The sequence below is a fragment of the Camponotus vicinus genome, unplaced genomic scaffold (assembly GCF_025532165.1).
Source record: "Camponotus vicinus isolate PSW18456_S1 unplaced genomic scaffold, iyCamVici1.0 SCAF_3, whole genome shotgun sequence".
NCBI classification, from domain to species: Eukaryota; Metazoa; Arthropoda; class Insecta; order Hymenoptera; family Formicidae; genus Camponotus; species Camponotus vicinus.
Window position 1 is genome coordinate 2,804,300 of NW_028141967.1, and position 20,608 is coordinate 2,824,907.

Genomic DNA, 20,608 nt, shown 5'->3' on the forward strand with positions numbered 1-20,608 from the left:
CACACACACACACACATTTCCTCTAAAAATGTCTGATTAAATCTTTAAAATATGAAAAAGATATCTACATCAGAATCATATGTTTTGCACAGACGTACACCTTATGACACTTTTACGAGATTAATGATGTTGTCTTAATGATAATTCTCTCCTTTCCTTGATCCACATTATTTACCGCTATCGACCCTTTAGCACTTATCTTTCTTGTTTGATAAACGGTAGACACACGCGTACACACACACACACACACACACACACACACACATATATATCGGTGGTGCGAGCTGTTGGCCCGAAATTTACATACACGATGTGCGTAATCAGCAGCTAATCGAGGGAGAGTGCCTATTCGCCGAACGGCGTGTTATCGGCAACATGCGCGCGTGCGACGCAGATATAACCGATCGCTACTTTTCACTCTCGGTTATAGTGCCCGAGACTTCGGTCCCAGGGGCACGACAAGGAGAGAGATCTCGGCTCGGATTTTTCGCTCGGATCACCCGCGCGTTTGCTTGAAGGATCCTAATCGAGATCGCGAGATCGACTATCGACGATGATCGTCTTGGCTCTGATCGTCTCCCTCGCGGTCACCTCGAGCGACGCGGCCTCGATCGTGAATCGCGCCGATGACTCCTCCGGGCCCAAGGATTTCTGTGACAGGTGAGTGAAAGTATAATACAAGAACCAGCGAGAGGAGCGAACGCGCGATCGTTGCTCTTTCTCGCTTCATTTCGCGATCGAGACTCAAGCTTTACGATCGAATCGTTGCTTCTTTTTCAAAAAATGCTCGCAAGTTTTTATCCCCTTTAATGCGATATTCAATATCTTTTATATCGAAAGATATTCAAAGAGAAAGTACAAATGCAAAATATATACAAAGCGTGTATCAATCCTTACAACTTTTTCTCCTCTCTTGATCTTTGATGAAAAGGAGATCATCTTCTATTGTTCAAATTATTTCAAAGCCACTTTGAGCTTCCAACGTCTTTTTAAATGACAAAGCGAATTTACAGCGAGTCGGTGTAAATTAATCTTGATGCAGTCTCCTGACTAACTCTCGGAGTAAGTCTAGTTATTTTAGTGATCCCTCGTTGGTCGCCTTATTGACAGCAGGTGAAACTTTCGCTATTGTCTCCAAGAGACTGTAGCACTTCTTGTTGAAAGAACGCAATGAGAAGGATAACTTCTTGATCTTCTCGTTCTTCTTCTCTCTAATATGTATCTTTTACTACTTTTGGTTGATATCAAACCGATTACTTTTGTCCTTCCCTTTATAGCTTAATGAGGCAAGAATAGTCAAAAAATAATGATATGATACGATTGGTTAGCGTTTGTCATTCGACAATTATAGAATTAATTAATAATTCGAGCACATTTGAATTATTATTGAGGAAAACAGAAATTATGAATCCCACTAGTCTTGCTTAATCATACGATAATGTGATTAATGAAGCATACATTAATGAAACACAGAGAAATTGTATATTTGCTTCTTTCGAAAACAGGCTGTCAGATAACAATATTAATTATTGTAATGCATATATTGATGCAGCTTATTTAACTTTCCATAAGGAAATTAATTTTAAACCTGTCATTTCATTCTTACTTTATAATGCACATATTACACTTATTGTTGCATGTCGGAAAAAATTGTGTAGATTATCAACGAGTTATTCCGGAAATTTTTGTGGTCGATAACGGCTTATCTGTAGCTCGATAACAATTCGCTTACATCGTCATCAACTTTGCCAATTTTAGAAATAATAGCTAGAATGCATCGCTAGAATTGTGAATGACAGTTTGAGTGAGTTTCTTCGCGTATTGAACGGTTTATCAATCACTTATCGCGATGAGCAAGGACGTTGACAGTCTCTCATTTCATTAACGTCGATTAATCAATTGCAATTTAATTTAAACTTCTTTTTGGATTATCAATATCAATCAATTAATATAATTATAATAGTAAAAATATTGGAGAAATATTTATATAATAAAAATTTATAATAAAAATATTTATAATATTAAAAATTTATAATAAAAATGTCGAAGATAAAAATGTCGAAAAAATGACGATCTTTAAAAATATGTTTTATCAATATGCATAATCTATAAGTATTTTAATTACGTTTAATTAATAAAAAAATTATACTTTGCGCACTCGAAGAAACAAAAGTCACTTGATAAGATCGGTTCTTTACATTTAAAAATTCGATGAAAAAAAGATGTGGGTTGTCAGGAACGTCAAGAGCAAACGCGAAACTTTCTGACTTCATGAAAAATTTCATCCGTACTCTCGTAACCGAAATTTCGTCCTCGCTCGTCCACTCGAGAAGGAAACATGTGAAGTGTCCGTTAATGGGGTTTTATTCTCTTCGATGAGGAAAACATTCCGGTTACGAAAAGTATCTCTTTACAGTTTCCGACTCTCGATTCCTTGATTCCGAGTTCTCTCGATTCCTCGTCTCCTTTAATCCATCAAATTCCCATTATGGTACAGCCACGGACAGGAAACGCCCTCGTTCGATTCATCGGACAGCCCTGAACAGACGATGGGGTTAAGACATATCGACAAGGCTCACTTACTCATACGAATCACTTGAAATGAAAGACAAGCGGATGATTCTAACAGCAGCCTTAACAAAAATAAGCCATGTTCGTGACGTAAAAAGTAAAGTATTTTTCTATTTACTTTGGACGATCGTGTCGGATGAATTAAGGATAAAATGCACCAGTGGATAATCGATTGTAAACTTTTTTAATTAGGGACACTTGCAGAGTAAGGAAGTTACACCAAGTAAATTGCATGCTGTTTTCATCCCTTGTAATAATCTGGAGAAGCGAAGAAATGGCGGATCAATATTCATCATTTACTCTTTATTGTTTATGTATAAAAAAATATTTGAACACATTTTTACATAAAATACATGTATATATAATATATAAAAGATGTAGATGTGAACGTGATTATTTTGAACAAGCTATAAACTATTTTTGTCAGAAGATTAAATATTTTTCTCCTCAAAAGACGTTTTAGGAGGACGGTTTTGACGTGGAAAATCGTCTGGTTCTCCCTTTATATAAGAAGCATTCAATATCACCGAATCTTTTCGCTCAAACATCGAATGTGGAGAGAGAGTCTTCGGATGTCAAAAACTGTCGCGAAATTGAAGATTTTGCGAATCTCGAAATTGGAGCGTGTCAACTTTTCGGGATTTTTAGGGCTTGATCCCGTGTAATGGATTTTATTATCCCTCTCTGTTTCTCGTCTCTCTTGATGATCTTTCGATCGAGGTATCCCGGCGAAAGGCACCATTCCTTCGTGTATCGGTGGAGTTTCACATCGGAACGAAGACGGAGCGTTCATTATGCTCCGACGATCCCGTAGTCGTCATGAAGACAAAAGGCCGCGCGCAACTTCCCGTTCCGCTTTTCAGCTATGCAACTTTCTTAGCTTATTTTATGGCCCGTCGGTTTCAGGAAACAGGAATTTCGCATCGGATCGACGTCAATGTCGACGTGACTGTCGAGGAAAAATAACAGTCTCCGAGTTTCACTTAAAGTTGTCATCTCGCTTAAACTCGGATATATAACTCTCACGGTTGCTAAGACAGGCTCTTGGTCATCGTTGGAAAATATATCGACGTTTGATGTCTTAAGATAAGATATAGTTGATTGAAAAAGTTTTCTAAACAACGGTAAAAAGGGGCATGTAAGAGTACTCTAGATCGAATAAGTATCTCTTGTTAGCCACGGATTGTATAATATAAATTTCAAGTTGATTTTCTCTTTTAGAGGGAAGAACTTGGAAATTATTATTCCGTTAAAAGTTTCTTATTTTCAACGTCAGCCGGTCGAAAATAATTCTTTTGATGTGTAATTAAAACTTTTTACTCATACATTTTATTTTTATTAAATTAAATTTATTCATTAAATAAATTAAAGTTAATATTTCGAAATATCTCGGATTTAATTTCAATTTGAAGAAAATTTAATTTCCTAAAATAAAGTAAATATGTGTATCATTCGTCTGTCTTTCTGTCTCGCTATTCTCGTATAAAGGAATTAATTTCGAAAATATTAAGATAATATTAAATGGTTAAATATTTCGACGATAATAACATGCCTCTCGTGTAACGCATGACTCTTAAATAAGTAAATGCAAATTGTGCGCCTTAATTTCGTTAATTATTTAGCTTTTAATTTACGACCGCAAAAGACATATGTCACTTTGTTTAAATATGCAGTCTGCTTGAAAGGCAAATAGAGAGTACACGAGATCGTTATTTTCAAGAGAATATATAATATGATCCAGAGCATTTTTATTAAGAACCTGATATTTTGAAGAAAGAGAATTTCATTATTTATACACTCCTTTGAACTTAAAATTAATCAAACGTCTTCAGTTTTTAATATTAAATCAGTACGTAATTATATTTGTGACAGATTGTCATTTCGAGTTTATTGTCGCGTGACGGTATTTAATTTAATATTAAACTCTGCTATCTCTATTCTCTGAGAGATGCATTTTTTTCAGAAGATTCAATGACTACGCCAGTGTTTTAATACGCGATTGTTAGTACAGTTGCATCAAATACAATTCCGCAAAATCTATTAATTTAGCTGTTGCCGGCCTGTCGAACGCACGGCATCACGTACTACAAACATTGTTATGTAGAAACGCGCGTGATTGGATAATCATTTTTATCGAGACCTAATTGGCGATGTTTGTTAATTACACTTTCCCATTTTCCCGTTATCCATCTCACGCGATTATATTGATTTGCAGCAAGGTTTATTGCGAAGGACCATTGCTGAAAACGGTGCAGCTCGCCGGGATATTTAACGACAGCAAAACCTTCGTGGATCTTTACCAGCTTCACGATCCGGATGTAACTGTGAACAAGTAAGTTGATGTCCGTTGTACAAAAGGCGAATCGAACAATATAACGAGCTTGATATTTCTCTTTCCCTCTTTTTCTCCTTTCAAAATCATATAAGATAGAAATTTTTTTAGTACTTTTCTATCTTTTCGCGAGCAATCTTTCTTAATGCATCGGATTTTCTCACTGAATTTTCTATGGCTGTCGCAAAATAAGTTTCATCTTTTAAAACGTCTTGCGTCGATTCAAGTAATTTATATTTATATATATTTATTTGCCGAAGGATAGAAGGCTGGAGAGAGAAAATAAAAAGAGGTGAATATTTAATTCCTCGAAGCACTATATCGATATTCAGAAACGATTTCAATGATTGCACGCGTTTTCCAAATTTGCATTCACACTTTCACGCCAAAATATTGTAATTTAAATTTTCAATTAATTGTGAAGCTCCATCAGAATACATCAAACATTATGTCTCATGCGTAATCTCTATTATTTAAATAATCCGCTATTATTTTTAATAAAGCAAAACGTATAAGCTTTGAAACGAGGCGGTGCATTTTAATATGTTGGCTGAAAAGAGGAAAAAGGAAAGAGACAAAGCGGTTCCTTTTTGAATAAATTAATATGTTTAGTTTACTTTTCTCTCTTTTAATATTTTTAAAATATTTTTAGTAATATATAAAATAATATAAAATGAAACCAAACATGATAAGTAAGTTTTTTATAAAAAGTAACGTGGAAGAATAAGAAAACAAGCAACAGTTATTAAATAGATAAGATATCAATTTAAAAAAATATTGCGTATCAAATAAAAATTTTAATACGATACAAATAATTAAGTTTTATAGATAATTAGGTTAGTTAATTAATTTTAGTTTAATAACAGATAATTTAATTTTAATTTCAACAAGTTCTTTTCCTCTCTCTTTGCCACTTCTTAGTTTTATGCGAAAGCAATTATTTCTCCTTTTGAGACAAAATATATAAAGCTTTCTTCAGTCATATATAAAGTCGAAAAGTGACTTATTATCGTAGCGAAATAATAGAATCGTTCGGAGATGCGGGGCCACAGTCAGTCTCTCGATATGTTTCCATAATTTCGCTTTCGATCCGACCATAAATACGTCATTTGGATCGGAAGAGTACGAGGGTGTCGCTTCGTACGATACGTAATCAAATTCCGTGGTAGCTCGGATGAAGGGGATCTTAATCGCGTGACGGCAGCTGAGAGCAAATACGTAGCTTTACTTCACTGACATGCATGATGTATCACGATATATATTTGGCAGGCAAATTGAAAATTAAATTCAGCAATATCGATATTTTTTACTCGTACGCCATGAGATGCATGAATTCCTTTCAGCAATTTTTTTACCTCGATTTTTATTCGCGTTTAACAATCAATCTTTATCTTATCGATGTGCTTAAAGATCCCAGCAGAAATTGCGATATGAAATAACATTTGAAGCGAGATGCTCTGCGTGAGATTCGCGATTATCTATATCTTTTTCTGCAACATATTGCGTTTTATAAATGACGTCAGACTTGGCGTCAACTATCGCGTGGAATATTTTCTACGTGTGTGTCAATGAGGATGACAGGGACGATCGTTCGGATTCTTTAATGGACTCGTGCCGCGAGTAAATCTGTCTCGGCTACCCCCGCACGCGACTCTCTCCGCGCGATTCATCCGCGGATTCAATCGCTTCCCGTGTAGAGATATTTATGGTTTCCGTTTTACGGCATCGCGTATATACATCGTTGTACGTTATGCCCGCTTTCGTTCACCCTTTACGGATTTCTTTCCGCCTTGCGGGATTATGGTCTCTCGCATCGAACTTTGTGACTTTTATTCCGATCGCGATAACAACGACGATAACGAGCGGGAATGTGAGTACGCATATTGGAATTATTTTCCGAGGATCTACAACCGCACGACATTATCGGATTCGCGGGGAGATTTGTTTCTGCAAATGCGTTACATAATCTGGGTAACCTCGTAAAATATTATATAACAGCTGAATAAATATGAAGGAAGAAATGAGTAAAACTGATGAGGTCAGATATTTTCGCTTATCACAAAACCGCAGACTTCTATAAATTATACAGAATAATATATTATATATAATATATAATAAATAATATATAATATATATAATATATAATATATAATATAATAATATATATAAATATAATTTATAATATTTATATAATATATAATATACATATAATATGTAATATATAATGTATAATGTATAATATATAATATATAATATATAATATATAATATATAATATATAATATATAATATATATAATATATAAAAATTTGTCGGCAAAACTAATAAAACGTATTTGCAGTAAATTATCAGAAATTTATTATCATATAAATCATTATCAAGCTTTCCATTACGAGATAACGCGTGTTTGAATGATAAATATCTGTGCTGTTTAGATAATAAATATCGCTTTATCAAACAACGCAAAATGCATTAAAATTAATATGAACTTTAAGAGCAGCTTAAAGGATAATAAGTAATATTGTATTTGTCGAATAAAAAGCTTCTTAGTAATATTGTATAAAGAAGGAAAAGAGGTAAAATTTCTCCATTTTACTTTTTACGAAAATATTATAAAACTAAATATTTTTTTCTCGTTAAACGAACCTGTAAAAATCCAATAAATTCGATTCAATTAATTCGATTCGAACTGTCCTAGTTTCAATACCTTGATGAAAATAACCAACAACTCGCCTAATCGCTCTGAGGTGGCTACTTACGTCAACGAGAACTTTGCTATGCAAGATGAACTGGCCAACTCAACATTGCTGGATTGGAAGGAGAATCCGGACATCCTGAAAGTCATTCAAGATCCGCAGTTTCGCGAGTGGGCGAAACGTTTGAATTATATTTGGAAAACGCTAGCGAGAAAGATAAGGGACGACGTGATGATCCACCCGCAACGACACAGCTTGATTTATGTGAATAACACTTTCGTTGTTCCCGGAGGACGATTTAAAGGTGATATCGCGTCTAAGCGACGAGAAATTATCTTTCCGTTTAACTTTAAAGCAAACGTGACGCGGCTTTAATCGATTTTTCTACTCGTTGAATATTCCAGTTAAACGAAATGAATATTTAGCTAATCTTGATTTACGTATCTTTAAAAAGCTTCGCTTGTTGCCGTCGAATTTTAATGGAGAATCTTAAAAACGTCTGGATGTGAGCTTTTACATTCTCCACTCAGATTGCATAAACGAGTCCCTAAAAAGTCTGTATCCTCTGGCGAACTTTGAGAACAGTTACATCCGTAGAGCCTTGATGGCGTACGGTTGACATTTTTGCGACTATTCATTTTTATGTGTTTACTTTGGCAGTAGCGGAAAGTCGTTTACGTATTTTTATGTGTTTGCATTGCCAAGACTCAAGAAGTGATAATAATTTTTATGATATTTGTTATACGCGAATTCTCGTTCTATCTCTTGAATTCTTTCTCTTTGTAAAAGTGGACGCTTATACAACTATTATATAGAGACGATCTCTTTCAGACTGAGAATAAATGAAGGGACGAATTTATTTTTTTCTCGTATGATAAAATTATAGTTCCTGAATTAAAAATTTAATTTTCCAATCGATTATCATAAACATTTCGTTGAGAATAATAAATATGAAGAGAGAGAGAAAGAGTTCAAGCGCACTGAAGGGATGAAATTTTTGCTGCAGAATTTTATTATTGGGACAGCTACTGGATAATCGAGGGACTCTTATTATGCGACATGCCCAACACTGTTAAAGGAATGATCGAAAATTTCTTCTCCATGGTAGAAAAATTCGGCTTCGTTCCGAACGGCGGTAGAGTTTATTACTTGTCTCGAAGCCAACCGCCCCTGTTGATACCGATGGTACGTAATGACATCTTCAACCTCTTTCGAGTACAAAGCACATTTTTCCATCTCTGTCTCCGAATTAGTTGCATTTCGTGCCAATAGCGGGGTTTCTTTGTACGCGATGTCGTTCCGTCTTCCTTTAAACAGTTTCTCGAAGAATTCGCAGTTTCATTTTTGTCTGAAACGCTGAAACGCTCTCTTCCAGGTCGAGAAGTATTACGAGTATACGAATGATCGCGAGTTTCTGAGGCAAAATATAGCCATCCTCGAGAAGGAATTCGAATACTGGCAAAACGAGAAGACGGTGACCGTAATGAAGAACGGTACCCCTTACAGGATGGCGCGTTACGTGACAAACAGCAACGGTCCGCGACCGGAGAGTTACAAGTAAGTTTCCTTCTCGACGGGAAACACGATTGTGGAACGTTTCCCCCGGGTGATCGATGTAACTGTCAAAATTCTCCAAGGAATTTATTTCTGGCGGTTCTCCTCATTTTACGACCACCATCGCGGAATTTATGGATGCGAATCCGACTGAATATGGATGGGAATTCGCGCGCGATTTTTCTCCGGAGAAAAATTCGAGAGGCGAAACAGAATCGCGATTTTTTTCTTCCACGTATTGAATTATGTCCGCGTAACGTGTGTAACGTGACGCTCGGTCCGTCGTCATTTTTCCCCGTAAAGGTATCTATATTTCGACAGTTGCATCGATCATACCCAGGAGCGGGCGCGCCGCTAATTGCGGTGGATACCTAACGAGAACGAGTAAGGACGAACGTGTACGTCCTCTCGCAGGAACGATTACCAGTTGGTGCAACAATTGCCGGAGCAGGAGCGCGGGGGGATCTACAACGACTTGAAAGCCGCGGCCGAGAGCGGCTGGGACTTCTCCTACAGATGGTGCATACGAATCGACAGGAACGCCAACCTCAGTCTCATCAACGTCTCGACGAGCGATATTATACCCGTTGATTTGAATGCGATATTACAGCGGAACGCTCGATTGCTCGCCCATTTTCACGGTATCCTGGGCAATCCCGAGGTAAGCCTCTCGCTGAACTACCCTTCCGTTTCAATGGCTCCGCAAACGCGAGGTACCATCAGCGCGAAACACGATACGCCGTATTTATTGTTCTGTCGTCTCCCAAAGCGACGCGAATAAGGGAATATCGGAATATTCTCTCAGATCTTTAATTATGACGTGTAACGATTACAAATGTGTCCCTTCCATTTCTCTTGATGATGCATGAAGGGAAACGGAAATAAAACGACTATTATAAATGGTAGGATAATGTAATATTATCGAATTTTGAGAGAAATCGTCTCTTACGCTAGATACGCGGACGTGACGTAATATTATTATCGCCTGGTCCCTTGTTATCAGTCGTGTAACATATACCCTGTTGTCGCTATTTCATCCCCCTCCCACCCTTCCCTTCTCATTCCAGAAGGTCCGGCGTTATGCCAAGACCGCCGTGGACTATCAAGCTGCCATCGACAACATCCTCTGGAACGAAGACGAGGGAATCTGGCTTGATTATGATACGAGAGATAAAGGATCCAGAAATTCATTCTATCCTTCCAATTTGACGCCCTTGTACACAATGAGCTATAATCGAAATAAGAGCGTCGATTACGCCCTCAAGGCCATTTCCTACCTCAAGAGAAACCAGATCGATTTGTACTTTGGTAAGTTTTGCATATATTCAATATTTCCCCCTTATGATTTCTCACACAGAAATGAAATTTCCTTCTTTTAACGCGCAAAATATACGTAATATATTCTTGTTCCTTCCTGTAAAATATTAAAAAAATAATATAATATATATTATTAATTAATAAATATATAATTATTAATTTAAATTTAAATTTACATATATAATAATATACATTATTAATTAATAAATACATAATTATTAATTTAAATTTAAATTTAATCTTTTCTTTTCGATTTTTCGGATATCAAGTAGTAAATTCTATTTTAATATTCTTATATCAATCTTTTGTCGTCGTTCGCAAAATCCGCGAATTTAAAATATTCCCTGCGTCTCGAGATTTCTCCAAATTTTGCCCGCTCTTCTCGAGATTTCTCTTGTTCCGCTTAAGTCTACCGTTTAAATCTTTCATTCCTCTCGAGCGCTCTTCGTCCCTTTCAAAACAACCGAAATAAAATAAACAAATGGCGCCGGAATGGCAAAAATAAATCGGATAAAAATAACGCGTAGTCGGAAAGACCAAAGGTTTCGACGATCGATATAATGCTCGGTGAATACGGGATATACGAGTTAATTCAACTTCCGCGAAGATATGTTTTTGTGCGCGAGATCATTTATCTTCTATTTTCTTTTTCGAACTCGCTTTTTCAAAGCTTCCTCTTTTTGCCAGTCATCCCCGGGATCTCGGAGTAAACAATAATTTCGTCGATTAACTCTGCTCAAAGAGAAATTGAGGTAGATTACCAAGCGTATTAAACTGCGTTCAGATATCAGATTATGTGTAAACGTTGTACAATATAATACACGGATCGGCGAGAATTTTAGGAATGTTACAGATGGATTATCTCAAGCAAATTGGAATTCTATATAATCGCGCGCGCGTAATACTCATTAAAAATAATTGCGCCAAATTATTCGATAGCGAATCACAATATTCATTACGTAACTTCAGCTGCAAATTCAACGAGCGACATGGATACGACGAGTTAGTCCTTAATAGAATATAAAGTGCTAACCGGACAGAATTTAACATATCCCGTCGTCGAGCTTGCATGGGGTAGCGAGTAGCGCGGATGCAAATATCTTGCCGTTCGCGATAAATAATTGAAACAGCTGGGGAGAGTTTGGATTTTGCTATCTTACAAATAATAGCTTTACGCAATTCCAAGTGCATTCGTAAGAGCAGCTTTGGCGAGTCAGGGTGTTTGCGAGTGAACCGTCATCATTCGTCATAATGACGTAACCGGGAGGGGGAAGGGGAGAAATGTATGCGAGGGAGATGTTAGGCGGGGCACGTGAAATATCGCGATCTATCAATGATCGACTCGTAGTCGGAAAAATTGGATGGATCCTAGGAAATATTCTCGATTGGATTTATGCGGCTGTCAGTGACAGTGATTCGTCAAAGTCCTCGGGAGCATTTTCTCGCGAATAAATGCCGCTGTTGCTCCTCGACATGGACATCTTGCTCCTCGTCTCCGAGATATTGGCAATTAACTAAAATATTTTCCAATTATTTTCAACGCGATACTTTTAGTTTCTCAGACAACATAATTTTTTCCCTTAAACTTGGGTGCGTACAGCTTGAAAAGTAGAATTTAGAAATGTTCCTTTTAAAAGAAGAGGTAAAATTGTAGGTAAAATAAAAAATTTTTACGAGAAAAAAACTTTTTAATTCGAAGTTAATTTTATAAAGAATCTTATTACGTCTTGTAATTTTTCACCTTCAATGATAAAAAGAAGCGATCGATTATACTTTCTCCAAGCATCGAGCAGTAGCGTTAAGATTAATTGCGAGTCGACCAAATTTTTATTAAAGAAACATCGATTTCATATTGATCAAAGGACTCGCAAGAAATATAGATGAAAGGAATTCCGATAAATTGGAACACTTTTTCTCTTCCTCTCTCTCCCTCTCTCTTTCTCTGTGGATAGCATATTTAATATGATTCGTCATGAATGTTTTAATCCCACGATACACGATATTCTGAGTTAGTTTTTACTTATTCGATTACTGACGGATTAAGCTGTAATTTGTTCAATAATTCAATGAAAAATTATAGAAGAAGATACATTGAAATTTAATAGTCAAAGGATCAAGATATCGTCACATTTCGTGTAGCGATTCTTCCCTGGAATCGATTGTCTCGAGTCAGAAAGCGATATCGAGCTCTCTCCGACACAATAAGACACAATAAGAAACTTGGCTTGCTTTCCGTTGCAGGTGGCACGCCAACTTCCGTGAACTACACCGGCGAACAATGGGACTTCCCTAACGCGTGGCCGCCTTTGCAGTCCTTTTTGATTCTGGGTCTCTACCGAACCGGGGTGAAAGAAGCGATAGATATGGCCGAAACACTGGCCGGCAGATGGCTGAGATCGAATTATATTGGCTACGATGAATACGGCAAAATGTTTGAGAAGGTGAGTCTCTCTTTCTTGCGTTAGGCGAGGACCCTATTCATTCGCAAACCGCTCCGCTGACCGGAAAAGTAACAGATTAAGGGGAGACGTTTCCTGCTGACAAGCTACGGCAGATGTTTCCACACACACAGATACTAATGCATGTCAGAATTATTTCCAGAGTCCCCTAAGGGGAATAGTAGATTCCACCAATATAGTTCGAATTAATTTCCTCAAGAAGGACAATTTTTATGATAATGAAGTTTTATCGCAAAAATGTATAAATGTAACACGCACTTTTATTTCGCGATCTGATGAACCAATATTTCCCTCTCGAATTTAAAGGAAGTAATTAATTTGGTGTTATTTTAATTTCAATTAATTTCTTCTCGTAACGTATTTTTTTGGCTTTTTTATTAATATTTCTTATTGACAACTAGATATCGATACACTTTGCTGATATCAAATTAAAAAAGTGCAGCTATGTCACTATTAATTAATATCTAATGTCATTACTAATTAATATCTATCGGAGCAAACATTTTCATTTCCGGAAGCGATGCGGACGTATCTTCTCGTGTTCTTTTTCGATATGGAAACTCGATGAAATATGTATTATGTTTCGGAAAATGTTCTCGAATTTCGACTACAGGAAGAGATAGTTGACCATCTAATGCGCACGCGAGGGTGATCTCCCTTATATATACATATATATATATATATATATACAGGGTGTTCCTAAATTCGCGATAAATAAATATTTTAATAAAAATTTAAAGATCACGATTTTTAATGAAATTTTTGAATATTTTCACAATAATTTCACCGATATCAAAAGCATTCTATTCAAGGAAACATCTTTACTATTAGCCATTTTGCTATCCCTGAACGCCCTAACCTTTAAACCTGTCATTCGTGATCTTTAAACTTTTCCCATTTAAAAGCTATTATAACCTCGACGCTTTCGTATTAGAATTTTCGTCTTAAAATGTTACACAGAATTTGTCATTAAAATATTTATCGCGAATTTTGGAACACCCTATATATATAGGGTGTTCTAAATATATATATATGCTCTTGTCTTTCCACGTTGTCCTGCTGGAACGTGGAAGGAAACAGGGAAGGGAAAAAGAGAGGGAGATGACTCGAAAGCCTTCGGGAAATACGTCCGGTGTACGGCTCGCTCTAATCTGTCTTGTTTTGTTTCACCACCCCTCGGAGAGGAGAGGATTCAAGACGCTCGTGCGGAAACGTTGCGATTAGGAGCACGGTACATTGAGAGAAAATATGTTATGTACATTATCCGCCTCTTGCTCTCCTTCGTTCTCTCTCTCCCCAGAAGGGAAAAAAATATTGTCGGTGCGCTCATGCATATTGAGGAGGCCGTATACGCAATGGCCGGAATAAAGCGGGAAAAATTTTTCTTTTTCTCCCTTTAAATTATACTCTGCTCTCAGCGCATGCATTTGTACGTGTACATCTGTTTACCTTTTTTATTGAAATCCTCGTTAATTATTCACACACACAATATATTTTATAATAACACGAAAAAAAACGGAATTATCACGAATTTAATTTCCCGAATTATCATGTCATAACTTTTAACATTTTATCGAATTACCGAACGTTGCAATTATTACATAGAGATGTTGTAATATCTGAAAGTATAAATTTCGATGTGTACTTTTCGAAATGTTTCAATTATGCTATCCAAATACTTAAAAATTTTCTCTTTTCGAGACTTTATATAAAATAAAATTGTGTTCGATATTTTTGCTAGTATTTTAATAAAAATCGACTATTTCGTGTTCATATTTAACGAACATAGAAATAGCTATAAATATACTCATATGTGCATGTGAGAGAGAGAGAGAGAAAGAATCATTAAATATTAATATTAATAATCTAGCGTTGGAATTAGTAAAGTTATTTTAATGGGCAAGTTTAAATTAATGCAATAATTATGAACAATGTGGCCAGCGAGAGAGAATGGAATGGCGACGACGAAACGTAGGGTGTGCCTGGCAACTTTGCGCGAATCACGTCGCGTTGATATCGTAGTATCAGAGCTCTGCAGAAAAAATAGTCGGTCCATCTCGCTGAACAAACATAGTCGATCGATTTAATCAAGGCTTCTTTCGTTCGCCTTGTCCTGAAAATGAAAAGAGGGAGACACCCAAGTCCCTCAGGATCTACATTCCTCTGCAAGAGACGAGACAATTTTTTTCGCGTTGACAAATTGAAATCATATTCTCGTGTGCATTATTTTCCAATGCGATTTTCGAGCTTAATTCTTCGAGAGGATGCAACATTTATTTATTTTTAACGACGCGTTTACGTCATTTATAAAGTTTAATCCACGGATGTGATACGTTTCTCGATTGTGTGTACGTTGAAACTAAATTTCCGGATGAAGTTGCCGCAAGCACATTGGATTATTTTGCCGGAAGCGAGAGAATATGATCTATGTTCTATCTCGTTTTTTTTTTATAATGCTCAAATGAACTCGGAATAAACTAACTTTTTTCGCGTTTGACAAGAGTATAAGCTTATAAAGCACATGCGCGTATCCTTCAGTTGGAGATGAATTAATAAATAATTTTTCCAAGTTTAATGCGACACGCACACATACGTATCTAGTGTATGGAGGTTACTTTCATTGTAAGAGCTTTAGATTAGATCGCACGGCCATTTACTAATGAAGGAGAAGCTAAAAGGAAAAGTGCTCGTGGCACGCTTTTCAAACTTATTTCATCGAGCGTGAATGATGGCATGCAAAGAAATTCACTTATTCCGAGGCACGCTGGAAATTACATCTCTCCGCTCCTCTTCCTCCTCCCCCTCGTCTCTAATTTCATAATTTAATATGGTTGACTGACTCGGAATATTAATTATTAAGTTTACGCGCATTAAAGCACCGTGTCTTTTTGCGTTCGAATAAGCCGGAACAATTTATTTCAGTTCATTTCTGGTTTGTGTCGTCGCGAAATAGGCTGTTTTATTACGAATGTACGGGGTGTTATACAAATGTATCTCGTAACAAAGTAGAAAAAGATGAAATTGTAGTTGACGAAGAGAAGCAAAATTAAACAAATGTTTAATTTTCAAAAATTGTCAAAGTCGTACAAAAAATATATTGTTTAATCAATTTTTAGATGAAAAGTCTCCACAAATTGAATGAAACAATCTGTAATTATAACGTTTGAGACACTCTGTACACATTAGTTTCTCGCAATCTACCATTTACGTTTATCAAGTATTCCTCCTCTTTCAAAGTACGCTCTGCAACGAGATTGTCTGCGAGAAGAAAAGTGTACGTGCGCCTGTATGTGCGAGTTTCAAGTCGAGTAATAGATTTTTTATTGCACACTCCTATATGTACTCAAGAAGGCGTACAATAAAGAAAATGTAGAAACAAGTGTCACGTAGATGCTGTAGAAAAGAACCAATCTTTCTCGAAAGATTATATTTCGCGCTTAAATATTTATGCTAATTTATTTATTTTTTTTTTGTATAACATTCATCATTCGATAGAGGAGCGGCTGTTTTATCATTCCAGTCAAATGTTACGAACGAATAAATGTCACACATCTATTTTCCGTTTCACGAAAGAATGATTTCGTTCTACGCATTCGATGGCAGAGTAAAGGGAATATATCAAAGTCGCATAACGCGACAGTAGTAGATACACAATTGTAGATACACACACACGTGCATGTTAACGCATTCGGGCATTTCTTTAACTCGGTAAACCCGGCATCGATATGAATTTATATCAATACGAATGCATCGACGATGTATTGACATCGCAGTTTATCGCGATTTGTTATTCGTTTATCATCCGATGCTTTTAAAAAGTACGTATATAAAATACGCAATGTTAGTTTTAGCGCATTGTGTCGTTTGCAAAAAATTTTCAAGAGCATTTGACAAAAAAAGAGATAGGCGATGCGCGATTTAAAAATCACGAGAATCAAAAATATTCATCGAAACAATATATTTGTAACAAATTGTTCGTCTTATATGTGTCAAAAAAAGATTTGCAAGTATAAATATGTCAAAAAAATACATATCGAAAAGAATTTGCAAGTATAAATATTCTATTTCTTCTGTCTCTCTAAAATTTCTATTTTTCTTTTAAATAATTTATTCTTTTTCAATAATAATTATATTAATAATTGATAATAATTAATTTTATTAATAATTGATTTTTTAACTTTATATTGCGATTTTCGCGAAAGATTTAGGCGAGATGTGTATCAATGTAAAAGCTATAGGAATCGTTTTCCGGCATTTTGCAAGACGCGCACTAGATGGGGGGGAGGGGGGTTAGTAACAATTTAAAAATTCGCATCGTTGCGGACAAAGGGAGGAGTACGCTATATACGAGGGTATAATAACCTGTTATTGTCTCGTTCGGCCGTCCCGATCGTACGAAGAGAAGCGATGGAATAACGAAGAGCATTTCATCCCCCATTCCCTCCCCCGCGCCCGATTTATATCCTATCGCTTCCAGGTCGGAAATTGTTATAACAACGTCAACCGTGCGCCTTCGACGGGAGGCAGTCGCGATGATTTATCACCGATATGACATTAATGAAAATAAATACGTCGATACGCTTCTCCTATTCGCGTCTCGCTATCGGTCTATTAAAATCTCTCGTTATGACTTTCCAAATCTGTCGAAACTGATTTTCCCTCGAATGGAAAATACGTAAAAATTCCAAAGCTAGGTATTCGCTATTAAAATTAAACGTAAGATCGTATCTCGTTATCTGTCTGCGATATTTCAATTTCGCGCGACGATTCGAGAGCCTTAATTGGTTTTAGCTAGAAAACTGGTGCACCATTTTTCGCTGAAAATGAGAAGAAATTCTCTTTGAGTAAAAGAAAATGGTAGGAAATAATGATCTAAGATAACAACCCTTGCATAATTTAAATAAATTGCCCTTTGCACTTTTCTATTCTCGGGAATTAAAGAGGGAAATTGCAGCGCAAAATAATTCGTACACTCTTGCGCGATCACTCGCGCGAATTAAAATGTACACGGGTAGCCGTTTAACTAACTGACGAAAGTTCATCCAAGTCCTCTCGATTGGGCGAAATTAGATTTCCGCGCAGGGCAAGCATTCCCCATCGAGGAATTAACTCACCGACGAGGGTGGGAACCGCGGCGACGATCTAAAGCGCGCCTTGATTACTTTCGACGCGACTTTGTTTGTGAGTCGGAGGTCGGGGGAGATGTAATTAGCCTTTTAATTTCAGTACAACGCGATACATCCCGGCGAGGGTGGCGGCGGTGGCGAGTACAGGGTTCAGGAAGGCTTCGGATGGACCAACGGCATCGTCTTCGAGTTCCTCCGACTCTTCCCGGACGCCAGCTCCTCGGAAAACGGCAACGATATTGATAGATAATGCACGTGGGCAGATAAGTAGCAAATTGATCGTAGAAGAGAACCTGACCCCGCTTTTTATTTACAATAAACGTTACGAAAAGAAATCGACACGGATCTGTCAAAAATTGCCGTGTTAATTTCTTTTTCAAATCGAACTCTCAGTCTTTCGAAATCGAAGATTGATCGTATTTTCTTTTTAGATTAATGTATTAATGTGTTAATTTCTCCGATAGAATGTAATTTATATCTATCGAAATTGTTATCTATCCCTTTTGATCAGTCTTCCAGTGTTGTTGAAGATATTAATTAGTTTGTAATTCTCGAGATATTTAAATAAGGTTTGTACAAATTCCTGAAAAGTAGAAAAATATTTTCCAGGAATCAGTTGTGAGAGACGACACGATCTTTCGAAGCGAAACTTAATATTGATTTTTGCAGAAGCAATTATATCAACTCCCGGAGAGATTGTCTCCCGAAACCTTATTGTTAAATTATTAATAAATATAAAATTTATCGAAAAATACGTAGAACGGACGCTTAAATAAGTTTAGTTAATATCAAATAATTATTAAATGTTTAACGAGATAGGTATAGATAAAGCGAAGCATCTTGTAACGAATCTAGTCCACAAGGGAGATCTTGCAAGGGCAGCGTGAAGATACCCACCGTGCTTTCAGATTTTAAATTACGCAAGTCCGCACAATCGCAGGACGCGAATTGATATGCGAGGGAGATGCGGCCGACAAGAGTATAAATTTTTTTTTGCAATTTCTATCTCATTGCCAGAGATGTAATGCATAGAATATATTGAGTTATAGAAGCGGAAATGTCGAATGTCTGCGTGATCGTGGACCACTTGTAACGCGATATTGAATTAACGCGAGAGCCGAGGCCCCCCCTCTCTCTCCCCCACCCACCCTTTCTCCGTCCGTTCAATATCGTTGTACCTCGAGTTGCGAATTGTTAATTTATCCTCTTTATTGCTCATATGCTGCTCGGAAAATTCTTTTCCGGAAAGTTGAGCTCTTGTCTCGCGCAGACATTCGATTTACGGTACGTGATTGAAATTCTTGAAACTATAAAACTCCCACCGCTTCAAAAGTTACTACTCTTTCACGACAAGAAAACAAGAGAGAGAATAAGGAGACATCTTTATTATATCATATTTTATCGCACATTGATCTATCTAACCCTGTATTGTGTGAATAAATATAAACGTCGTGCATATGATTGTATTCCGCACGTACGAATATCTTTATCCTTATCTCGATACATGTACATTTCCGGCAAAGAAATGATAATTTCAATTATACAGGTTGTCCCATTTTAACTTTCACACTCGAATATCTCGAAACCATGGCGGTTTCGGTGAAAATGTTTTAAACAAAAGTTGTATGGTTTTAAGGGGGCCATAAGATGGTGTCATCGGTTTTACCTTGAAAAGTCGTTTGAAGGTCACGTGAAGGTCACCTTCAATTTTTTAAATGGAACCCCTTATTTTTTATTACTTATTCTTATAGCTTATCTCGACAGCTTTCCAAAACACTATAATAAAGTATTTCTTCATTGTGTACTTTTCGAGTTATGAGGCTTGAAATAATTTCTTAATTTTACATAAACCATAAAATATCTAGTAAAATATTCATTTTTCGATTACCTTAATACTTTTATGTACAAAATAATGAGAGGAATCAATTGGTGTAAAGAAAAAACAGTTGTTTTTAAGAAAAAATATGTAATTTGCAATTAACAATTCCATATTTTTTCTTAAAAACAACTGTATGTTTTCTTTCCACCAATTGATTCCTCTCATTATTTTGTATATGTAAATCAGTGTCAAACTTTGGTATAAAATTTTGTACGATCTTGAAGTGGCGCCTAGTACCGGACATGGTTAAAATAGATCCCCTAAACACCGTATAACTTCAAACTAATTTATAATGATTACAAATACAATTATCAGAACACTCAGGGATATCAGCACATGCCTCGTCAGCCCATTTCTAGCAGTTGGAGCATTGAATTTAATCTTTTTCATTGCTCTCTAGGCAAACTACACAGGTAGTATCTGTTCTAGTTTTCTTTATCTTCTTTGATCGATTCGTCTTTTTAAACTTATTTCTTTACAGACATGCAATACTGACATTTTTAATGTCTGGCAAGGTTAGAACAAAATATTCTGTCCGAGCCAGGGGACAAAAAATGTATTAAAAAATAACGAATTCGTAAAAACTAGTTTACTTTATGCAAAAAGCACATAAATATTTGAAAACTATTTATCAAAATACTTCATAATACAAGAACACGTATCGTAGACAACAAA

At 36.3% G+C, this 20,608-nt stretch overlaps 1 protein-coding gene across 1 annotated transcript; it reads left to right on the forward strand.

Annotated features, from left to right (window-relative positions):
- Nucleotides 1-414: 414 nt before the first annotated feature.
- LOC145967872 (trehalase) lies at nt 415-19,520 on the forward strand. The gene is made up of 9 exons (XM_083092919.1): nt 415-660; nt 4,787-4,903; nt 7,601-7,902; nt 8,605-8,783; nt 8,974-9,155; nt 9,567-9,813; nt 10,220-10,460; nt 12,711-12,910; nt 18,155-19,520. Exons 1-9 carry the CDS (start codon nt 554-556, stop codon nt 18,302-18,304), a joined length of 1,725 nt encoding a protein of 574 aa, XP_082949045.1. The 5' UTR covers nt 415-553; the 3' UTR covers nt 18,305-19,520.
- Nucleotides 19,521-20,608: the final 1,088 nt, after the last annotated feature.

Bases quoted from the DNA above. Each gene is read 5' to 3' on its own strand.
- LOC145967872 (XM_083092919.1), top strand. From the start codon at position 554: ATGATCGTCTTGGCTCTGATCGTCTCCCTCGCGGTCACCTCGAGCGAC. The intron at 8,784-8,973 runs GTACGTAATGAC...GCTCTCTTCCAG, and splicing joins CGCCCCTGTTGATACCGATG to GTCGAGAAGTATTACGAGTA. The intron at 9,156-9,566 runs GTAAGTTTCCTT...GTCCTCTCGCAG, and splicing joins CCGCGACCGGAGAGTTACAA to GAACGATTACCAGTTGGTGC.